Raw genomic sequence first — 25,079 nt, 5'->3', positions numbered from 1 at the left:
TTTCAGTTATGTCCTTTTTCCTCTTTAGATAACAGTTTTCTATTTTAATCAAGACAAAACCTGCTTTTTACACTTAAACGTACAATTTTATCCATGATATTCCTAAACTTCCATTGTCAAAACTTTTGTTTACAAAAACAATACTTTGTACGAGTTAACTTTTGTATCTGCAGCATTATGTAACTGGGCACACTTGAACAACGTGACCAGCAGTTTTTCGGTTAAAATTTGAAGTTTAATTGATTAATTTATGGAACAAAAGTAACACTCGCTATGGACATCAACAAGATAAAGAATAATGTGGTAAAAAGTGTCGCCACTGGCGAGGTTAGTTTGCTTTAACGTTTTGCAGCATCCTTAGACCAGAGAGTTGGGCGTGGACATTGTATCAGTATCTCTATTTAAGTTGTCTACTGGCTCCTTGATAGAGTATTCTGAGTTCTTAGTAATGTTCTCTTTACAGATTGTTTACATTATTAAACTGAAAAAGTGAAATAGTAACTTTAAAATCACTTTATGAGGAAAAGTTAACAGTACATACTACTATACATTAGAAAATTTTCAGTGCAATATATGTGATCAAAAACACACACAGCATCCAATGTGGGAGGGGAATAATAGCAGTGATTGGCTTTTTACAGTTTAGTATCCCCTCCCCCCGCGATCACCTACCACAGACACCTACAAAGGATCCTTTTTTTCCGTCTGGGATCCGTCTGTGGAATGCTTTACCATCCAGTGTCACAGAAGCCCAATCCCATGACTTATTCAAGTCGGGGCTGGGAAAAGTTGGTAAACCTTAAGGTGACAGTAGTGTTTTTATCCAGTTTTTAATTGTAACTAAATGGAGGACTCTCCACTGCACTTGTGTCCTGTTTTAGCAAAGTGCGATGATGCCCAAAAGGCCCTGCACTATACCGGAAGAAGAAGAAGAAGATCGCTCTTTCTCTGCCCCCTCCCTTAATAACTAAAAGACCAAAGGTTTCCCCTATTTTTTTTTTTTACAGTATTTAAGTGTACCAAGTTAAGAGTGAAATATATAATACATGTACATGTACAAGTATCGCACTTGATTATAAAGTTTATGTGTAGTTAGGCTAGCATGACAATGTACAAGTATCATGTAGACAATGCTGAATGTCACTTCTTCTCATTACCATGATTACAATTCCAACTGAATTAATCTTTCATGGTCATCAAGGTCATGCTGTTCTTTTAAAAACTATACCTTCATTATTCATTGACAATTCAGTTTACAAACATGCACATGAAGACTGCATGGAATGTATTTAAGATGTGGCAGTCAGACAGGTCCAATCAGTTGGTAGAGCACCTGACCGGAGATTCAGGGGGCCAAAGTTCAAATCCTGGTCTGGTCTGCTGCTTTTTTCCTCCTCCTCTATTACACAATCAAAGGAATGATGAAGTTGAGGACACTATATTAAATTTATATTAAAAAAAAAAAAATCGGAATGTATTAGAAATCACTCTTGTTTGATGTCCTTGTTTAAATAGATAGGCTTATCTGCTCTTTTTATTTTGTAGGAGGTTAAACTTGAAAGCTTCTGGGAGAAGCAGACCTGTGTGATCTTGTTCATGAGAAGGTTTGGATGACCCACATGTCGTCTCCACATCAAGGAGATTTCCACTATTCATCCACGCCTCGAGGCCAACAACATCCGTTTTGTTGGAATCGGCGTGGAGGAGCTAGGAGTGCAAGAGTTTGTCAAAGGAGGATTTTTTAGTGGAGGTTTGAATATAGAAAATTAAATCTTTTGTATACAATAAAGAAATATTTACTGTTCATATTCTTGTTCTTTTTGAAAAGTTGCAATATTTTATTGGTTGTATTTATCAATTCTTACGAATGGAAGGAGTAAAGATATGTTAAATAACGAACATAAAATAGTTATGCTGTGCAAGCAATAAAAATTACGTTTTTGAAGTACTTAATGGAAATAATTTTGCATAGTAAAATATTAATTTACACTAAACTAATGACTGATTTTTGTTTTTTGGTGTAGAATTGTATATTGACACAAAAAAGCAGTGTTACAAAGATTTAGGTTTCAGAAGGTATGTACCTTATTAAATCAAATGTTATTTTTTAAATTTATGACATAATTTGTCCTTATCAATTTTTTTTTAGATACTTTTGCCATGTTATCATTTCAAAGTTGAGTATGATTTGATTTAATTCCTGCACTATTTAATGGAGGATAAGATTGTAGCCAGTATACCCCTCCTTTGACTTCATTAACAAGTTATGATAAAAACCCAGAAATTGTTTAGGATCACTGTTTTTCACATTATTTTGGTGATGATGACAGCATCACTACATCATATATTCAGAATCAATCATACTACTGAACAATGTCTTCTCTTTTGTAACTTTTATGCCTTTGGGGAAATGCATGCTGTGAAAAATTGTCAGAACATTCTGTTTATGGAGAATCTAATCACTGTATTACTGAGTACTTGATAAAAATAAAATGATTTTTATTTCAGATTGAATATTTTCTCAGGAATTGGAGCAATATTTGCTAAGACTACCAGAGAAGGCATGGCAAAGGTAGGAACTCTTTTTAACTCGCTTGGGCCAAAGGCCTCTTCTAGCATTGTAAAAATCTGTGGCCTTAGGATGAGGGGTTCAGCAGGAGGGGGCTTTACAGATTATACAGCGAACACACATTATTTCTTTCAAAATCTTCTCTACCCCTGGATAATCAGCAAACACAGCAAAGGCGTAGTTAACATGAACAAGTTTTCTGTTCAAGAACTGTTAATATTTTTCTGCCACAGGGTATAAGAAAATAACCAACAATCATGATGAGCAAGGGTGCCTGTTCCAAAATTGTGAACTTCTAGGCTACTTGTTTAGAGGTTTTGGTGTTAGGATGGGGCTGTTATGATTACTGTAAACCTACTATAAATCGTGTTCAAGAAGTATCTGCAAGTTCTGCCACCAACATCAAATCCTGAATACCCGGGTATTAACCCTTTGTGTGCTGACTTGTTTTACGCGCGCTGTTACTTCAGGACTGAGTTGTTTTGTAATATCAACAAAATTATCACAATGGTGTACTAAAATGCAAATATCTAAAATTGTTGACAACCAATTTGCTTAAAATTTGGCAAATATATAGCAAATGTTGTGTTTTATTAATTGATAAATTTTTTTTTAAAAATCTTTTCTTTTATGTTGCCATGGAAACCAAATTTTCAAAAAATATATTTTAAAATGATTTTTTAGCTTTTTAACTATATTTTCCAAAGAAAATATTGCACTTTGATGAAAAAAATTAACCAATTGCTTTAAAATTCAATTTTAGATTTAATATTATGTAAAAAAAAAATTAATTTAAACAATAACTCAATTATAAAGTCAATGTTTTATTGTTTTATATACCGTTATGTTGTGAAAAGTCATTGTATACTTATCTGAGTAAGGGATATATTTATGTAGGTTTAAGTGAATTCTGATTTAAGTTAATGGAATTTTTTTTCAGATTTTTACTTAAAAGAGAATAAATTGAAGATTCAATTAGCCTGTAAATATAAAACCAGTGATTATTTTAAGAAAAATTGGCAATCATATAAGAAAGTATGATCCTCAAAGAATATGCAGTTTTCGAGGTCGGGAAATCTTGAAGCAAATTAGCACAACAATGATCTATTTGCTGTTACTAGTATTCATTTTCAAATAAAGCAGTCAATATGTTAAATAAATTTAAAAAAATAAAATAACATATTAATTACACTAAGTTATTGAGGTCTTATTTTCTAATGACTTGTACCTAACACCCCTAAATATACTCTAGTAATTCTCATATCACTTTAAGTTTTTTTAATTGTGCTTTTATTGAAGAAAATGCAATTCACCATGTTATTTGTAAAGTTAACATATTCATCAACTTTCCTCCCACAATACTTCTCACTCTGTAAGAAATGCGGCATTTATTTTAGAAGTTTTATTCCTAGCTGGCAACAATAATTGCCAGCAGGAAAACTAGAATTTTAAATTTTAGAAATTTATAAGCACCGTTAACAGTCATTTAATAATGGTTTTTAAGAATTACTTCGTTGTGGTCACTGGTGTTTTGATTTTTTTTCAATTGATTTTAGTTAATGATAGTTGACAGATATGTATCGTAATATCAATCAATATATTATGAAATACTTTTAAGTTTATGCAAGTGTAATGGTATGGGTCATGGATATAGGCCAAGTAAGCTCAGTGAGTAGAGCATCTGACCGGTGATGCAGGGGTCCCTTCTTCGATTCACGGTCCAGCCATGCATTTTCTCCTTCCTTGTTACGGATTTGATGCTATTGACCCCTCTGGATTTGCAAGTGAAAGTACTTTCAGGGGCTAATTAATATAAACTATTATTTGGTTTGTGTCTGCAAGGATGAAGATAATTTTAAGGAAGGATATGTAATGTTTATGCTATGGGTATCAACCTGGGTAGCTCATTCGCTAGAGCACCTGACTATTGAAGCTGGGTTCCTGGGTTCAATTCCTGGTCCAACCACACATTTTCTCCTTACCTGTTACAAGTTTTAAATGTGCCTGAATTTTACTTCAACACAAAAATTATTCCTAATGATAAAATATATTTTATTTCTACCATGGGGTTTCCTTGTATTCTAAGTAACTATTCACATTTTTATATTTAAAAAGAATCATATCTTTGGAGACCAAAATGTAATCTTTGTTGATTAATAACTGTATAGGAATTTGCATTTTTTGAAAAATTTTCTGGACCATCATTAAAAAAAATTCTCACAGTATCTTAGCTTTTTTACTGTATTAATTCAGGCATATATGATTATCTCTTATATCAAATGTACCTATCTTACATATTTAGAAGGGATGAAATGTAGAAGCTTCTTGGGCCTTATAAACTTGTAAACTAGAGGACATATTACAAATTAATATATTAGGTAAAAACATGCACAGCGTGTACTTTTGAGTTTGAGAAGTACAATTCCTATCACCCAGTTTTTATTGTAATTTATTGAACAGATGTACATGCAAGTCCATACAATTCACAAATTACTCATTTTAAAGGCTGATCTCCTTCTTATGCCTACAAAAATGACAATTCATCTTAATTTTAAACTGTATAGTTACCATTTATTTAACCAGTGAATTTTATAATTTTATGTGTGCATGTATAGGTTGGGGCAGACTCACTGTTTTTGGTTTTAATAAAATAGAAATAAAAAGTGGGGGAAATGTGCAATTTAATCCACATGCTTTATTCTGGCAAAAGTCTATTTTAAAGAAAAAGAAAATGTCTCCCTGATACTTAAACTTATACTTCTACTTGGTTAAGAAAAAAAAAATTCTGATACAAGTACCAATTATTTTCACTTAGTAATTAGGTTCTATGCAAACTAGAGTATGTAAATGCCTTGAAGAAATCTAACTCTAAGATACCAAAGATCCCGGAACATATTTTGGTTTTGAAATTTTTGAGTCTATTTTATAATCCTCATCAAGGTTATAAAATGGTATTTTTAATACTTACTGAAATAAAACAAATACCACAGTTTAAACAAATGACAGCCATTTCAGGGAAAATCAGCACTTCAAAATTTGTTCATTACTTTTTACCATTTTCATGTATATGCACATGCTTGAATGCATCAATGCATCTTTTCTGATACGTTAATGTTTTTCATTTCTTCTCAATTCTGTTTGGATTTTTTATACCCCCCACAAACGAAGTTTAGGGGGGGTATATTGGAATCACCATGTCCGTCTGTCCGTCTGTCCGTCTGTCTGTCTGTCTGTAGACGAGATTTTGTCCGGACCATTACTCAGAAACTATTGGAAGGATTTGTCTGAAAATTTGTACAAATATTATTCACCATATGAAGTTGTGCACCTGATATTTTCATCTTGATTCGATTATTATTTTGAATTTTACAGGTGTTTTTTCATTTTTATTTTGTGGTTTTGTCCAGACCGTTTCTCAGAAACTATTGCAAGGATTAATCTGAAAATTTGTACACTTATTATTCACCATATGAAGGTGTGCAATTGGAATTTTCAACTCTTTTTGTTCATTTTTTTTGCATTTTACAGGTTTTATTTTTTATTTTAATTGACTTGTTCATTTTGGGCTCATGTATAAGGTTTGAGACATAGAATCTAGAATATCTGTACAAAAATACTACAGCTTAAAAAAAAAAAACATCATCAAGTGCTAAAAACAGTTTTTACATTGCAGAGAAGATAATGTAATTTCATTTGTCTCTTGGGAATAATGACTGGACATGCATCCAGTTTAAGATAAATTAATGAGTTTGGTGTGGAAAGTTGAACATTAAGGCATCTCATTATCAACCATGTGTAATCTCCTGGGAATCAGGCACAAGAATTAAAGATTTCTCTTCTCTTATTCTCTTAATTGTAATTTATTGTCTGTCAAAGCACTTCATTACTGGATGACCAGCTCTTTATTTTCAAATGAATTTGATATAAAGTTATCAAGATTAATTTGATTTTGTATAATATGATTATTTTTTTTTCAACAATCAGTTTGCAGAGTGACATAACACATAATTGCAATATATTTTTTTAATGCAGAAATAAAAAAATTAAATAAAAAAAATAATGTTACAATGGAATTACAATGTATTAGTATTGATGTTTCATTTGGTTGCACCTTTGTTTCATTCATTAAGAAACATGATGAGCAATTATATTTCACTGCAAATTTTTGTAAGTAAATTGTGAACACCTCTAGATCCATAAAGTATTTTTGAATTGGCACATTCTCGGAAAAACCCAGCGGGGGGTATTCGTCCCTATTGGACAGTTCTAGTTTAAAGTAAACTTCAGTTTTAGTGTGGAGAACTAGCTTACATTTGAATACACTAGAAAATATCAAGTTTATTTTTAAGTTTTAATTGTGCTAAAAATTTTACACTATATTATTATACTGTTACAATATTTGAAAGTTTTTAATTTTTAATTGTGCTAAAAATTTTACAATATATTATTATACTGTTACAAAAAATATTTGAAAGTTTTCCCAAATAGTTGGAACATCAAGCAGCTTTAAACCAGAAATTTAAGATGTAATACGTCATTTCTCTGATCCGTTACGACTCTACTTTTAGTCTACACTGATCATGTGACTCTGTAAAAAGTTAGGCACATTTTGACGCGGGGTTTTATGAAACGTAAACAAATCATGGTGGGTCGAAAAAATACTCCCGAATCAAAGGGCAAGTATTGGTGTGTTGTACCAGGGTGCAATTCCGATTCAAGAAAGAAAAATAAACAAGATAAATATCCTTGGATGGAGGATGTCTCCTTTGAACCCTTCCCAACGAAACGCAAAGAGTCAAAACTTCGAGCGAAATGGATCACCCTGATACGGCGCCCCAAAGAATATGAACCTTTAGCTCATCACAGAGTTTGCACGAAACATTTCGTAGGAAATTGTCGCTCAGAAAATCATACAATCCCAGAACTTTTCCCATGGAATAATTACAAATCAGTATCTACAACAAAACCCCTGTCTATTGAGAAGCGAGAACGAGCAATGGAGCAAAGTGCAACAGCACCTGCATTCCAAGACAAGGAAAACTCAGGTATGACAAATGTAAATATATGGGCCAACCCTACATAAAGACAACAGCTAAAAGTATACAAATTACTTATCATTAATGTATGCATTTTTGAGCTAAGATCACCTTTATCAGCTGTTCATATCAGACATAGGTCCAGTCTTAGCACAATTATTTATTATTCACCTGATATCCATCTTAATTTGATATGATTACATGTGTATAACTAACATCTGAGGTAACCATCTTTTCCAAATACACATTACCTGGTAAGAACATCATATGCAGGGTTGTCCCCAAGGATTTGAAATAGTGGGTTGCATTTAAAAAATAGAAGGAAAACTTGGGGTTACTCCTCTAACAGTAAATTGAGGGACAATCCCAAAATAACCAGGGCATCATATGCCACTAATTTGACTAAAGGGGAGAATCCCCTGGCTCTCAGGTCTTAGGGACAGCCCTGTAATATGGAATGAATTTATTGTAAATAGAGCTGTCCTCATAATAATCACCCATGCAGTGTACATTCAATGAAGTTCTTTTGGACTAGTAATAAAAAACTATCTTTTACAGACCCAGCACATATGCTGCAAGTATCATCGTCATCTCAGCAGCACGTACCAGTAGACATAAGTGTGGGCCTGCCATTTGCTGTGTATGAAACAGTTGTAGAGTCTTGCAAACTTTCAGAGTCAGGTACAAATTCTCATTAAGTTTCAATTCATTACCCTGATACTGCACTGGGGATAAAACGGTACTCAGAATTTTTATTTATATCGATACATGTATAATTATACAAAATGTGCAGATGTTAATTGACAGAAAATTGTTTGCATTAATTATTTATGTATATATTTATATATATCATGTATATATTTACTTAGCACCATCCACAACTACTGAAACAGATCACAGCTACAGCAGACCACTTGTAGACAGGTTTCTAACAACCAGTGATGATGTTGAAGATAAAGGTACACAGACAGACCTCACTTCTGAAGACATGAACAACACTTCGAGAGAAAATGAACAATTAAAGGCAAAACTCAGTGATAAAGATGCACTTCTCAGAAACCTGTTCATTGAAAAAGTAACCAAAAATGACAAATCTATCCAACAATATACTGGGTTACCAAATTTAGAAACTTTTAATAAAATTAGTGACTTAACATTAAAGTATGAACCAAATTTGAAATACTGGACCGGTGAACATAGCGAAAACGAAAAAAGCTATCAAAATAGAGGGAATAAGCCCGGTCCATCTAGAAAGCTATCAAGGTACCAGGAATTGATCCTTACACTTGTGCGATTTCGCCTTGCATTGCCAGTGGTAGTTATGTCTGATTTATTTGGGGTGTCTTGTTCCAGAATCTCTTCTATATTCTCAACCTGGATTTTTTATATGTATTTCATGTTTAAAGATTTCATTTTCTGGCCATCCCGAGAACTAGTGAAGAAGTTCATGCCAAAATCTTTTTACAAATTTCCAAGGACCAGAGCTATCATAGACTGTTCAGAGATTTTCATTCAGAGACCCAGGGACCCCTCTGTAAATGCTAGGACATATAGTACATATAAATCTCACAACACCTTTAAATTTCTGGTGAGCATTACACCAACAGGTGCTTTTAACTTTGTGTCTCAAATATGGGGAGGGAACACTTCTGACAGGTACATTACCATGAATTCTGGTTTCTTAGATTATGTGTCACCGGGAGACGAGATTATGGCTGACCGGGGTTTCACCATTCGAGATTTACTTACAGAGAGACATGCTTATCTGAATATACCACCATTTACTCGTAAGTGTACTTGGGGCAAAGGGAAGTACCTTACATCTACTCAAATTAAAAAAACCCGTCAAATTGCAAATTTGAGAATCCATGTTGAGAGAGCCATTCAAAGGTTGAAATCATTTAAACTAATTTCTCAGATTCTACCCTGGAGTATGAAATCTTTAGTCAATCCGATGATCATTTTAGGTGCATTCTTTTGTAACTTAAAGAAACCTCTTGTAACCAAGTGACACTGTATGCAGTTTGAATCAAATAAATCCCATGATCTCATTTTAAACAATATTTAATTTTGTCATCAATCTTGAAAAAAAAAAAAAACAACAAATATCTGCATTTACTTTAGTGCTACTAACTTGCACTGTCTATGTTCAATTGTAAATCATGAGTTATACACTTGTACTACATTTACCATCTGTAAAACATGGTCAGATATTTGACATAAATCTATAGAAGTTAGCATTTGTGAAACCTGGTCAGATAATTGACTGAATTCTGTAGAAGTTACATTTATCTTTGACAATGATTATATGGTTATTGATATCAACTGAAAAAAATTTGTACAATTTTTTGTGTACCTGTAATCAAATGTTTAAGGCTGTTGATACTTATACTGTTTAACTCTAATCACGATCTAAGTGTATAATTTGATTCTGATATAATAAAGCAATCAATCACTCAGTATTTTATTTATACAACTTATGTCAAGAATTTGTGGAAAAAGATACAAGCTTTTTTTAAACAACAATCAAAGTATTCTGGATCAAATACAATTCTTTCAATTGCCATGTCTTTTCGGGTATATAATACAAAATCACACCACTGAAGCCCAGTGCAGAAAAGTTGAGTCTGAATTTGAGTGTACCATGAGGATGATCTATTCAATACAATATTATCCTCGTGTAAAAGTATGTGATAGTCATTACTTGCAGCAATGTCCTTGATAAAGTTATGCTGATGGGTGTATGAGCACTTAATTTCCACAATGCCATTACCACAACACTGGCAAGAAATTAAACTGTCTGGGGATGCACCTATAAAAGGATAATTTTCACTAATTACTAAACCAGATTTCATAATTTGGGCTTTTGAATGATCTTTAGAGTATTGAAAGAAGTATTGTTGAAGAGCTACACTTTCCATTGCTTTCCCATATTCTGTAGCTGCAGAAGAAAAAGAAGATCTGCCAAAAAATTTTTTCACAATATAGTTTTCTGTTGCAAGATTTTCAATTCTGCATTTGTAAACAGAACCCATCACCGAAGCTGTAATTCGACCTTTCCTGTATTTGTACCACATAGCATTATCTGTTTGATCCTTAGTCAAATTTTCTATTTGATTAATTACATCTTTTGAATGAATTTTTCTGAGATAATCAATCAACTCATTTTCATTTCCGATTGGATTTTGTTGTTTGTAATCACTTATTATATCACTGAGTTCCTTGATTTCTAATGAATCTTCTTCATCACTACTGTCATCCGAAGGTGGATCTACAGTGTGCATAAACACAGAACCATAATGTTTACATGTTTTGTACAATATCTTTGTGATCTCCCTGTGTGATATATGCCTTTGATTTGAAACCGGGTTGTAATTGTCTTTTTTATCTGGATGACTTGAATTCCTACGAAACGATATCTCCTCAACAGTGACTGGGTGTGAAGTTATCCTTGGTTTGTCCCACTTGCATGGTTTGTCTGTGCAGGTTTCCTCTCCCCTATCCTTGTGTCTCTCAGAAAAGGACTGAAGAGAAAATAACAAAGCCACGCAGTGTTTGCATGTTCCGTCATCACTGAAATAAAGTAAGGATACCAAGTTGAATGCTCCAATTGTTGAAAAATATGTAGTAAATAATTACCGGTAATATGTAACTGGGAGGTATAAAGTTTAAAGGAGCTCCAGCACTACATCAAAGTAAAGAACCTGTTGGTATTCTCCATTTTTCATACATTAATATTTACATTCGCTGTGTTTTTCTACTAAGCCAACTGTGAAATTGATTTGAAAATCATTTTCGTGTATACTCACGTGTAGAAATATACATGGAGAAACGTGAGTTAGTTACCGTGACGTCACAATAGGGCTACAGCGACATTAGTAAAAGTATAACAATATAGGGCAGCGAGAAATTCAAATATTGAGTATATTTTATTTTCGGTGCTTCCAAACATGTAAAATGTAAATATAAGGAATGTTTTTCAGTTTAGTGTGAATTATTGGTGTGAGAATCACACAAACTTGCACGTAGGCATATTTTACATGAAGCGCTAGCGCGCTTCATGAAATATGCCTACGTGACAAGTCTGTGTGACTCACACACCAATAACTCACACAAAACTGAAAAACATTCCTTAAATGTTTACTTTATCAAGTTTATGGTAAAATATTTTTTAAACTTATGGCAATCTGTTAATCACATATGAGCAAGAACTTTAAGATATTCAACATTTTTTTTCAACTATTCAATATACAAATATAAACATTTAACTTACGCAACACAAGTACAACCCCCAGATTTTACAGTGCCATCATTATCCATAAGAATCCATGTTGTGTATGGCTTTTCTGACTGTCTAGTTTCTGGAACACATGTACATTTTATATAGAAATGGTTGTACGATAAGAATTTGACAACAACATTGTCAATGTGTCTATGTTGAAAAAGTTTGTAGCCATTGTCATTTTTGTATGCCTTAAGCCGCGATTCGGTCCACGAGCACTTTGTCATTAGGTAAACCATGATGTCCCCTGTTTCAATATTTGGAAGTAATGACAAATCTTGCTGCCAGTCTGATACGGAACAGATATCAGGTAAAGTCACAGAAGTTCCTTGGACTATCACACTTCTTCGATTTGCTCTCTCAGTCTGATAATTCCCGTAATTCTCCGTCTCAGGCTCTAGATTTAACGCAGATGCAGCTTCTGCAATACGTATTAATGCATCTTTGCGATAAAGTGATGTATTGATGCCTCTATCTGACAAAAATGCCTTCAATTCAGCCACGGATTTGTTTCGGTGACTTTCCGCCGCCATTTTGAACAAAATATGCCTAACTTTTTATCACGTGATGATGAAAGTCACGTGATAGATAAAGTTAAAAGGGGGATCCCGGAAACGACGTATTAGGGCCACTTAATTGACTCCATAATTGTCAGTTTTTTTAAATTCATATTGAGTACATTTCGAATACCTGCATGCATCATGAATTAATTTTGCTTGATCACAAATATATGTTGATGGATATATATTCTCTATATATCTTTTTTGCACTTACTTATTAATGCAATAACTCATTGGAAAATTTCCTACAGTGTTCAAGGTCCTCCACGTTTATTTTTTTTAATTAGGTGACTTTTTTTTTTATTTTTCAACATTTTTTAAATGGGTCTTTAGATTAAAAAAAAATAATTGTTTACTTATTTATTTGTTTATTTATTGTTAAAAAAACAAATACTCTTAATTGACAAGATGCTTCAATTTTCCAACCTTTATTTCAAAGCAAAGCTTGAATTACGTATGTAAACAACATGCACAGCCACTGACTGACTGAGGAAAATAAAAACGTGCCAGGTTCAATCTCGTGCATTATTGTTTTCATTTAGACGATGTAATGTCCATGTCTACTTACAAAACGCCAAATAAACAAATAATAACCACATTATGTCCAAAATAGAAAACTTTGCCGACCATATAAGCTCTCGATATGCTTCAGACTGAAGTTCAGTAGCATGTGCACCCTACTTTCGTTTTAACAGGAAGAATTTTGCAAGGTAAAGGTCAAGTCAAGTTAACCAGAGTTTTTTCTGCTAAAATATCGACAATTTCTCAGTAATTTTATGTCTACTAGCACAAATTTATTAGAATTATTGATATTTAACTATTTTTGAGGTTTATTTCTTTATTTTCCTTTACATTAGAGCAATTTAGTAGATATTTATTACATGCGCGTTTTTTCCCTGTTTCCAAAAATAGCGGACTGACTTGCATCGTAACAAACGCCAACACCTTCACTTCAAATCACAATTTCACAAATAATTCGCATATTTTCACATCTTAATTACATATTTTCCAATGTACTGTAGTTTTATAATACATATTGATAGATTCTTAGTAATTCACAACTCATTTATACGTTTTATACAACGTTTTATGTTACGAAGCGCTAATTCCAAACTCAGACCCAATATATTGGGTTCCCGCACGGTAGCGTTTATGACGTCAGACCCAATATATTGGGTTCCCGCACACAAAGGGTTAATCGCCACAAACCAATGACTTTGCTTAGTATTTGTAGGGAAATATTCTCTCAGTCATGAAAATTAATTGTAGAGGATTGATTTCAATCTGTCAATTCGAAATTAAAAGATGATGCAAATAAATAGTTGGTTTACCGTATATAGTTAAAGTGTATCAATTCTTTGAAAATCTACATGTACTCTGCTTTGCTTTTGGGTATTGAGCAGACAAACTAATTGCACAGATATGTTGATCAAGGGTGCCTCTTTCTTATCCTGGTAATTGCACAAATTTGTGACCTTAGGATTTTTAGTAACAGATTAATTTTACTTTATACTTCAATCCATGGATCCTTTTGAGTGTTACACTATACTCAGGTGACAACTTTTATGGTACACATGGTACATGTACTATGTACCTTAGTCAGTAAAGAGCTCGCTCCGTAATCGGAAGGTTGTGGGTTTGAACCCCAACTGTGACTGACCTAAGTCAAAAGAAAATAGGTAGCAACTGTTCCTTTGCTATGGCTTAGCATTTTAAAGTGAAAGTTTTGGATGAGATTTTAAAAACCAAGGCACTGTTTCACTGGACATTAGCACAATTAAGATCCCTCACTGCTCAATAGCCCCGAGTGCTGAGTAAAGGATTAGATTTGAAGCACTTCACCAGTTTATGGTGATGTCTCTCTATGAGTGACAAATTCTTGAATGGGACATAAAACAACACAGAAGCAATTAACACTCAGGTTACCATTCAAGTCCTGTGGCCTCTTGTTGTTTCCTCTAATAACATAAAACTCTGTTTAATTTACTAGGCAAAAGAACAGAATATTGATGGAAACATGAAAGGAGATGGATTTCAGAACGGAGGTGCTCTTATTGTTAAAGCTGGTGAGTATCTCATTCAATTAGAATACCTTATTCACTCTTACATGAAGAATGAATAAGAGTACAAATTCCACACTCTAACTTTTTCTAGGTGTGTTGGTGTATCTGCATGTAGAAATAGTTTCCAATTGCAACCAAGAGAGAACACAAATTGGATTTCCTCTCCTTTCTATTTATTCTAGTCAAGTTAACCAGATAACCTTGAGTTATTCACATTTAAACAAAATTATCAGACTAAAGTGAATTAAATTTCATTCATGGAATTACAAAAAAAAAAATCAGAAATAATGATATTTTAAATAAAATAATGTCCTAGATAAAATAAAAGCTACCTGCATGACACCTGCTTCACAGATTAGCTGCAGGTCTGTAGCTCTACAGGAAATATAGCTGTCATACCAGAGAGCTACAATCCTGCAGCTAGTCAAGATCTTGACATGCTTATAAAGATACCCCACTGAGCATTGAGATTGGTTTAACATATTAACGAATATTAATGTTGGAATTGTCAGAGAAGTAGCACTGATTCTGCAGTGGTATTCCTCAAAAATTGTGAGGAGGGGGTGTGGCAATTACAAACTTTTCGAGAGTGTTATAATATTTTTAAAAAATGTATCTTTAATCAACAAGATAAACTTTAAAGATTTCCTGAGTATTATATCAGAATACATGTGTACCATTTATTTCCCTGATTTCTGGCAGCTGTTAATTGTAACAGCACTTTAATGTAACATTGTGTTCTTCTCCAGCTGTTCAAGTGTGTCCTTTCTGTAATACCAAAGAAACAGAGATAATGAGAAAACACTGTAAAGATGTATGATATCCTGTTAGGTTGTAACCTAGTAACATAAAAACATTAGATGTACCTCACTGATAAAACAAATACTTCTGACAGCAAGTGTGCTTGTGAATGGCTTTGCCTTATCTCTCTTGTTTATTCTGTCAGGGTAAAGGTCAGGAGGTAAGAAATATCTGTTAAGGGAATATCTTTCTAGCTGAGTATTGTGATAAATGTTTAGGACAGTGGAGAGTGTCTTAGAGATTTGTTTAAGTATTATCAATGTCTGTGAGCTTTTATTTTATTGTAATGAATAGGGATAGAATTCGAGAAGAAACTATGATAAAGAACGATGACTTTACAAAGTTAAATCTACTTTTTTTCATGTACAAAAACGTTTTCTGTCATCCTAACTCTTTTGAAGTCATTTCCAACTGTAACATGATTGGATTAAAAATTCCAAATTAGCATGTCTATTTATATTGGTATTTACTGTAAACCAACTTTTATTTGCGTGCAAGAATTTTTTGCGAAGTTCGCGAGAGCCTCCTCATCGCGAATATTTCTCGCCATGAATCAGTCCTTAAAGTCTTTGTTTCTATTAACAACAGATCAAAATAGGCTTACTCGCGAAAATTAATTGTCGCGAACTATTTTAACCTGGTAAATTGCGAAATAAAATCGTCGCGAATAAAAGTTGGTTTACAGTACTTATTCACAAGATAAAAACATCCATGAACTACAAACTGGAATCTCTATGCTTTTCCTGAAAATAACCCCCTATAAATGTAACTGATAATCCCCCCCCCCCAAAAAAAAGATGTAAAATAAAAACAAACCCAAAACAATAGAAATTGAAAACTGAAATCAAAGACAAGAGAATTTAGTATTTTGATTTAAACTATAAATATGACTGTATACATGTACAAGATTGTACTTTACATGAATTTAGAGTGTATTTATTTCTAACAGGTGGCTCTGAGGTAATATACAGTTATAAGCAGGAGGACCCCAGTGTATATGTCAGTCCTAATGAAATCCTGAAGGCCCTGGGGCTGGAGGAACTGAAGGAGGCACCCCAGGGGGAGGAGGCCTCAGGGGGAGGATGATCCTAGTGGGCGCTTGTGTCGAGTCTCTCTGGAAAATCCATGGGGATTCCATAAGCTCATATGAGAAGTATAGGAGTTTCTGAAGAGATAGGGAATTCTGAAAGCATTTGTTTTTCATCTGGAAATCCCATATATTTCACATGCAGCAATTAGTTATAGAAAAACTGGGAGGCAATTGGAAAAACCAGAATAAATGAAGCTTTTTCACTTTCATTCTTCATGATGGTATTGGTAAAAGAGAAATTTTACAAGTTGAAATTCACCAAGTTTCATATGCATTGTGTATTGGTTTAAATAGATAGAAACTAAAACTTTTCTAATGTATGCTGAATAGCAGAGGTAATTTTGTATTCTAAAAAAAGAAGAAAATGAAATCTTACTTTTACTATCTTTTCTAGAATTCTGTTTGAAATATGAACTTAATGTGTTAAGGAGAGGTTTCAAATACAGCTTTGTGGGAAAAGTTGAACTTGTAATATTAGAGTGTATGTAAAATGTGTGCATGCTCCATGTGCCGAAATTAAGAATGTATTTTGATAGTTATATTTACCATTAACAGAATCAGGATAACAAAATGTGATATATTTAGAAATTGGTCATTTGTTTTCAGATGTTATTTTGTTATGTTTGAAGTTCATAATTTTTTAAACCTGTACCGCGGGTACATTAATATATACCATTAGGGAATTCACGTCATAACAGCCATGTACTGATATCGAGATAAATCTCCTGTGTGACAGACAAATGAGATTACTGACCTATAACCCACAGTGTGGGAGGTTTTTAATTGAGGAATATCTGTCTAGGAGTTTTATCTCTGTTATCAGTGCATGGACAGATAGTCCCATACAAAATACATGTACATCAACATTCAACAATGATAGCAGACCCCGCCAAATATGTTTTTGTTTTACATTATATTTTTTTTTATTTATATGTAAATCTTCATATATTTTACTTACATTTTATAGTGTATCATCCTGTATAGTCTCATTCAGTTTATATCATTCTTTGCCATATCAACGACATTTTGTCCGAATTCTGCATAATTTCCAATATATGTCATACTGACACGTGATGTATTACTGGTCAGTGACATTCTATTGAAAACAGATCAATTTCATAGTTCTCATGCATATGAATTTCATTTATACCTCAGGGGTAAAGGAAAGATATATTTGTTCACCTTGATAGAAAAGTAGTTGATCGTATGATGTCATTTCCTCAAAATTTATTTTTAAAAGGTGGTTATGATGGAATGAAATCATTTTACTTTTCTAACAAGATGAAGTTTGTTCCGAAAAATCTCATCATTAAAATCATTTCATCTATTGTGCAAATCTAGTACATTATGTAAAAATATGTTTCAAGAAAGTAAATACTTAAATATATACAATATCATGTTGAAATAAATTGTAATTAAAGAAATCACCATGTTGGAGTTATTTGGTTTTCTTTATTTTTACAAATAATGTACACTGAAAATGTTGAGTGTCAAATAGAAGTAAAATTTTAATTGACACTTAATATAAAAGCCTCACACATCTATACAACAATTTATACAATGTAAAATTTGGCATATAAATTAAAATTAAATTCATAATAACTATAAAGTATAAATATGGTGTGATTAAAACAAAACAATTTGATGCCAGAATTTCTTATCACAAAATAGTCATTTACTATTTCAAGAACAGAGAAAATGAACATTTATAATTTTCTGCTGTTTATATTTGCAATGGAACAACTTTTTATAAGCTATGGTTGAAGCAAAATTTACATTATTGTCATCCTGAACAATATTGATTTCTTTAAAAAAAAATGCTCTATATTTTATTGTACAGAAGTCTTTCTTCAGAAACAATTTAATACTTTATTTTAGTTCAATTGAACATAAAGGATTGAATTACATATAAATTTATCATAATAACGCATTAATAAAAGACCATATTTTAATTCATTGGGCCAATTTGAGTTTTGTGGTAATAAAGATTTTTATGGTGTGTATTCCAATTGAATTGCTCATTATAGTGAAGTTATTTATATAATAGTGTTGCATTATGCATGTACTATGCCTAAATAGTAGGCAGGGTTTGACACATGGTGCACGAGCCGGAGGCGAGTGCACTATGTGTCAAACCCTGCCTACTATTTAGGCATAGTACATGCATAATGCAACACTATTGTTATTATTATGCTGACTGTTGTTATTATTTATGCGGCAATCCATTTGATTTTTTCCTGAAAATAATGGTGGTAACACAGCGCACTTGCAAAAACTCATTCAAAATCTCCATGTTAAAATCAGTTGCATGCTTAGTTATTTTGGTTACTAGTATTTTCTCTAAATAAGTCAGGATTTTCTGTCCCAAAGATACTCATCTTTATTTTCTGTTTTGTTAGTAAGACTGATTTGTTTACAGACGTGGATTCATATTGATAATTTTCTTTTACATCCTTCAATCAAGCGCTATATAAAAAGCGTTTTAATGACCCCATGATATCAATTCATCAAACGATCTGTATGTAATTAGTTTGAAACTTTGTTGTACACATTTGTCTAAGATTCCTTAGAATAAATATAACTGTTTTCAAATAATATTTGTCTATTTTCTCCTTCTTGTGTCAATTGTATAAATTAAGTTTATATATTTAATAAAATTCTCCTAATCAGTGATCGTCTCTGTGGCGTAATCGATAAGGCATCGGACTGGCAACCTCATGGTTGTGAGTTCGATTCCCGGTGTGTGCATTGAAGAATTTTATTCAGAAAACAAGGTCGTGCACTATTTCGGCATAGTATGCTTACGCTATATAAATCCTTAGACCACTATGCGAGAATAGTAGGGTATGGGTTATATAGAGACAAACTGACAGAAAGCATAATAATGTGCTACAAAACAAGTGATAGAGATCTATAGCCTGAGTATACGAATTTGAGCAATTTATGTTTTCAAGAAATTCAGGCACTTGGTATTGGAGGAAATGGGGGCTTTCTCCCTATTATTTCAAGGATATATTTTTGCTTCTCTTTTCAATTGTGTTTCATTTAAATGTATTTTATGAATGAGTACTATATACAATAAGTACTCGCCTATAAGTCAGTGTTTTGGGAGTTAACATTTTGTCTTAAACTCTCTGTCCAACTTATAGGCAAGTTGTAAAGAAATTTGCATTTTTCTGGATGCTGAAATGTTACGTAGTATTTTATATGCATTTCTGAGGATTATTGAAAAAAATGCAAGTATATGTTTTAGTATATGATAATTTATGTATTCTTAGAATATACATAATGTACAAGTATTTACATATTTTAATATTTTTTGTATCTTGAGTAAGCATTACTTATTTGTTTAATGATTTAAGATTAAATAAAGATTCATTTCGAAAAATATTAATAGAAACCAGTTAAAACATCAATGAATTTACTTAAAATTTTCACCCGATTTTGGCAAAAAATTGTACCAACTTATAAGCGGGTCAATGGTAAATCCCACCAAAATATGTGCCTAATAATACAAACAACTTAAAGGCCAACCGACTTTTAGGCAAGTACATGTATAAACAGTATAAGATTCATTTCGAAAAATATTAATAGAAACCAGTTAAAACATCAATGAATTTACTTAAAATTTTCACCCGATTTTGGCAAAAAATTGTACCAACTTATAAGCGGGTCAATGGTAAATCCCACCAAAATATGTGCCTAATAATACAAACAACTTAAAGGCCAACCGACTTTTAGGCAAGTACATGTATAAACAGTATACATGTACTTAAGTATGCCTTGTTCGTTTACTATTTAGTAGAATTCATAATACATGTACCATGTGTAATAAATTTCATCATGCACCCTTACTCTTCTGTCATGAAAATTGCAATATGTATAAATTGCATATGTATATATGTATATTTACACAAATTTAGTAATTATACATTATGTACATAATATTTACAATTGAAGTTTTCTGCCATTTCAGAAACATAACTAGTACTTATAAGAACAATTTAGAACAGCACAAATATCACACACATATTTGTTAACAATTATTAATTGCCATGTCTGAGCGGAAAAATTATCCTCCTTCAATGTTCATGTCTCCTGGCTAACACAAGTTTATTATAAGAGCTTCCTCATATTCTTAATAAGTAACACTTCAGTCGCTTTGATGGATGAACTTACATGTAACATCATTATACGTACAGTGGGGCAATCACACGGAAATAAAGGGTTTTATATAATCACATTAAACTCCTACTTTTATATAAAGTAGGCTAGGTAATGCTTGTCATAACATTTCTACCACTAAAACTTAAAATTAAACAATAATTAAAAAATGAACAGCTCAAAACAATATTATCAATGAATAGAGCCTTTTTGAAATAATTTCAAATATATTTCAAAAATATTTTAATTTAATGATAAAACAAAGTGAGAAAAAAGTTCAATGACAAATAATGAATAGAGTTAAATGATAGGACGGTTAATGCCCCATTTGTAGTCACCCGTAAACTTTCATACGCGCATTAAAGTACAACCGATACATTCAAGGCCTCGATCAAACTTCATGTGCGATTCTATACCTGACACAGTCAGAAATTTATGCATCCACATTTTCTATTAAGGAGAATGTTGTCACTTAAATGCAACCATACAGTACAATTATATATAGTGCACTTTAAGCTTTAGTACAGACACTTGTGGATGAATGCTTCAGGTTGAAGTCTTTATGCAATATTCACTCATTTGTTCCACATTCATAACATATGAAGTAGTGTGACAAAAACAAGGAATGTTGCAGCTAAAAGAGAAAAACAAAATGCATGACCAGGAATGGAAGTAAATAATAAATACTAGTATTACATGGTTATAAACTTGCTTCAGAAATCATATTCAATGTTTCAAAAAAGAGAATTTTTTCTCACAATGTTAAAAAAAACATGTACATAGCATAAGAAATTTTATATTTATCTCTTCTTTTGTAACAAGAGAAGTACAGTAATATATCACATCAACTTAAAATATATGCCCACCTTTTATACTAGTTCCTGAGCTGCCCTGCATTTTCTCAATTATTGATGGTAGAACAGAACAGTCATCCATACTATCTAAAAATATGCAATATAAAACAAAACAATGATCAGAATTTTTGTCTTAAAGAAAAGAGTGATTTTTCCCCCCAGTAGACATTACATAAAAATTGTCCTCTTTTAATTACAAGTGAAAATCAATAGTATATAAATGATTCTAATCCTAAGCTCTCAATATAATTTTTTTTATAAAGGATTTAATTTAATTTTTAACATGTTTGCCAGCTATTATATACCCAAAACCTAAAGTAAAAATTTGTTTGTTTGCAGTTACCTACTGACTCACTGAAAATGCACCCGATTTAAACTTCTTTTCAGCCATTTTTTTTTTGGGGGGAGGGGGGGGGAGATTAAAACTATCATTATATTTAAACGGTTTCACTTTCTATTTTTGTTTATCAATTAGTGGCTAACAACAAGTAGATATTTTAATGTTTATAAAGCATATTTTTAAACACAAATTTAGTGGTGGTGGTGGTGGGGGTCGGGATGAGGGGACTGTAATCTGACTAATCACCCTCCCCTGGAATTTGCAGAGTTATTGAATTCATATACTTAAACAAGTAAAAAGTGACCTGAAACCCCTCTAGAAAAAGCAGACAACCTCAACAACTCGGATCAGTGTTAAGTTGGTATAAAGGTTAGAAGTATTAGAATTCAAAACTACTACCCCCCAACACCACCACCACCACCACCCCCACCACCACCACGCACCTACACAAAATAATTTTTTTCACGCTTGGGCGAGTTGAATTTTTTTTTTTGGTTTGTCAGGAAATACTGAGTATTTTTTACGGGGATGGACACCCTCTCCCCTGGAAAAAATTCCTGGATCCGCGACTGATTATACACAGGAAAAAGTATTTACAACCTACTGTACATACCCACAGATAATCTCTATTTTACTTACATGTATGATTGTGATAAGTAAAAGATGCGATTACTCGTGGTTATTCGGCACAAAAAATCGTTTCAAACCTATACCTGAAACAGGGGACTCCGAATCGCACCAAAAGCTGACTCCCTGAATTTTATGGACACAATATCGACCATTGAATCCTATTTCATCACAGCCTGGGGGCGACTTCACGCCGGGGTTGGTATCACCACATTTAATTTTCTAAATTAAAATTATAGCATTATAGATTATCTACCATCGTATGTTGCTTGTTATTTTTTAATTATTTTTTTTTATATATAAATTTAATTTTCTGATGAAGCTGAACTGTTTTAAATAACTTACCCCGTTATACACATCGCAAAATTCCCCTGTATAGTTTTTCTTACATTCACATTTTGCTTCAATCGCTAAATCTGAAGAAGGTATTAATGTGCCATTGTTCTGACACGGTCCATTCTTTGTAAAGCTGTATTCTCTACAGAAATCCACTGGAAAAAAGATCTTGTACTTACTCCTTATACTCAAACTATTAAGAATTTTTTTCTTCACATTCTTATATATATCGTATATATCCCGGTATAAATTGTATATATATAAAATTTACCTGACACGTGGTGCAAGCTACCATTCTTCTTGGGATCAGAACGATCGCACACATCCGGTATTTCTAATTCATATGCGTAAAAAGAACACACACATTTTGGGTGAAGAAAGTAGCCGTTACACATTGCTTTTCTTCCAGTGTAATCTACAAAGCAGAAATCACTATTCTATGTAATTCTATGTAAATTCTATATAACTCTACTTTAACTTGTTACAAAAAAGCTTAGTCCGAGAAAAGTAGAATTTGGACTCGAAATGTATTACATTAACAGATTTAAAGAATTATGAAACCTTTTGTAGCAAGTTTAGTTGAAGTCAAATATGAAATGTAAAACAACAGATTCTTGCATTTAATTAAGAAGACTCACATATGTTCGAAAGAACTTTGCTTAACGGAAAGGAGTGTCTTAATTTAGTCTATTTCTTAGTAAATTGATGAATATAAACCATAGAAACACACTTTTCAGGTAATTGGAGAGGTTCTAATGCAACATTGCTCATCCAGATTGAAATCGGAAAGGCCATTTGAACTGTGCATATATGAAATACCGCAAAAGGACAGGGGATTGAATTTTCAGAACAATTCCAATCACAGGCACCTGCATGACGAATGGATCGTGTAACCCCACCAAGCTTCTGAGAATTTATATTTGGCACAAAAACTTATCAAATATACATGATTTCCTAGTCTATCATCTTATACATGTATTTCGACATCTGATATCATTTTAGCTTTTGTTAAGATGTAGAGATTGGCCTTATACATGTACGTTATATAAAAATACCAGAAGTCTCTGTCGAGACTGAAGGTCTACTGGTTTGTGCGTATAGCAAAGGAAGAGAAAAGCACAAAAGCAGTTGGGAAACTTTACAACAGCAATAAATAGAATAATAATCCTTGATTATAAGTCTCTTTATGTTCTTAGTGTAGTTTACTTGCATGCCACATTATATTATAATAAGACTAAAACTGTATTTGGAGTAGCATTTTGAGAGTATTTAACAGAAATTTCTAATTTTAGTAACCAAGGCAATAATGTTCATTGAAATCAAAAACCGATTGTGTATCTTAGTGTAGTCTACTTGTGAGACAAGTTATATTGACATCAGACTAAAACTATAGGAGATGTAGCATTTTAAAAGAATTTCACCAAAATTTCTATTTTTAGAAACCAGGGCAACACCGTTCATAGAAATCAAAAACCGAGACACAGAATTATGTATCTTAGTGTAGTCTACTTGTGTGCCAAGTTATATTGAAATCAGACCAAAACTGTAGGAAACGAAGGGGTTTTTAAAGAGTTTCACCGAAATTTCTATTTTTAGTAACCACGACAACATCATTCATCGAAATCAATTCTACTTGTGTGACAATTAAGTTATATTGAAATCAGACCAAATCTGTAGGAGGAGTAGCATTTTGAAAGAATTTCACCGAAATTTCTATTATTAGTAACCACGGCAACGCCGTTCATCGAATTCAAAAACCGATAAATAAAATTATTTATTATACTTCTGTTAAAATGTTTCCTATATAAAGTTCAGAAGGTAAAATAGCTATCTTGTATAGTCCACGCATAGCAAAGCTATACCCCGGGGTATAGTTTCTGCTATCCACCCTCGGAAAATTTTCATGCAATTTTTGCCGCCAATTTTGATTTCCAGCTATAGATCTATAGACTGATGATGTCATAATGACTCTAGAAGCATTGTGACGTCATCAGGATTTCAGATTATTCTTGCAGTATTATCTCATTCCAAAAAATTCAAACATCAGAAATTATATCATACATCAGTATAATAAAACGCTTATCCACTGGTCGTGAGTGGGATAGCTCTTTTATCAAACCCTTGACAGGGACTATTCCCCTCGGGCAAGCCCTCGGGGAATAGTTCCCTGTCGCGGGTTTGATAAAAGAGCTATCCCACTCACGACCAGTGGATAAGTGTATAATATCTTAGTGTAGTCTACTTTTGTGCCAAGTTATATTGAAATCAGACCAAATCTGTAGGAGGAGTAGCATTTTGAAAGATTTTCACCGAAATTTCTACTTTTAGTAACCACGGCAACACCATTCATCGAAATC

At 32.7% G+C, this 25,079-nt stretch overlaps 3 protein-coding genes and 1 long non-coding RNA gene across 8 annotated transcripts in view; 2 read left to right on the top strand and 2 right to left on the bottom strand.

Annotated features, from left to right (window-relative positions):
• The first annotated feature begins 180 nt into the window (after nt 1-180).
• On the top strand, nt 181-17,835 carry LOC134262062 (uncharacterized). Its single transcript, XR_009990932.1, has 6 exons — nt 181-327; nt 1,546-1,750; nt 2,025-2,076; nt 2,509-2,572; nt 14,438-14,513; nt 16,261-17,835. It is a non-coding gene; the product is annotated as an uncharacterized LOC134262062 (long non-coding RNA).
• Nucleotides 7,859-9,884, top strand: LOC134262068 (uncharacterized). The gene is made up of 2 exons (XM_062744449.1): nt 7,859-8,286; nt 8,475-9,884. Exons 1-2 carry the CDS (start codon nt 8,121-8,123, stop codon nt 9,614-9,616), a joined length of 1,308 nt encoding a protein of 435 aa, XP_062600433.1. The 5' UTR covers nt 7,859-8,120; the 3' UTR covers nt 9,617-9,884.
• On the bottom strand, nt 10,054-12,506 carry LOC134262067 (uncharacterized). The gene is made up of 2 exons (XM_062744448.1): nt 11,879-12,506; nt 10,054-11,178 (listed from the first exon to the last, which is right to left on the bottom strand). Exons 1-2 carry the CDS (start codon nt 12,418-12,420, stop codon nt 10,083-10,085), a joined length of 1,638 nt encoding a protein of 545 aa, XP_062600432.1. The 5' UTR covers nt 12,421-12,506; the 3' UTR covers nt 10,054-10,082.
• Nucleotides 17,836-19,289: 1,454 nt separating the features above from the next.
• The window catches only part of LOC134262066 (uncharacterized), a 55,176-nt gene continuing 49,386 nt past the window's right edge, over nt 19,290-25,079 (bottom strand). For all 5 annotated transcript variants that reach the window (XM_062744442.1, XM_062744445.1, XM_062744443.1 and 2 more), the window contains exons 6-10: nt 22,994-23,137; nt 22,732-22,877; nt 22,473-22,608; nt 21,432-21,506; nt 19,290-21,199 (exon numbers count right to left, since the gene is read on the bottom strand). In XM_062744442.1, the coding sequence (XP_062600426.1) occupies nt 21,156-21,199; nt 21,432-21,506; nt 22,473-22,608; nt 22,732-22,877; nt 22,994-23,137 (545 nt within the window). In that variant the 3' untranslated portion in view covers nt 19,290-21,155. The remainder of the gene's footprint in view (nt 21,200-21,431; nt 21,507-22,472; nt 22,609-22,731; nt 22,878-22,993; nt 23,138-25,079) is intronic.

The sequence above is a fragment of the Saccostrea cucullata genome, unplaced genomic scaffold, assembly GCF_032062105.1.
Source record: "Saccostrea cucullata isolate Sc308-1 unplaced genomic scaffold, CSIRO_AGI_Scuc_v1 ctg2756, whole genome shotgun sequence".
Classification (NCBI taxonomy): Eukaryota; Metazoa; Mollusca; class Bivalvia; order Ostreida; family Ostreidae; genus Saccostrea; species Saccostrea cuccullata.
This window is presented reverse-complemented; position numbering and strand designations above follow the sequence as displayed.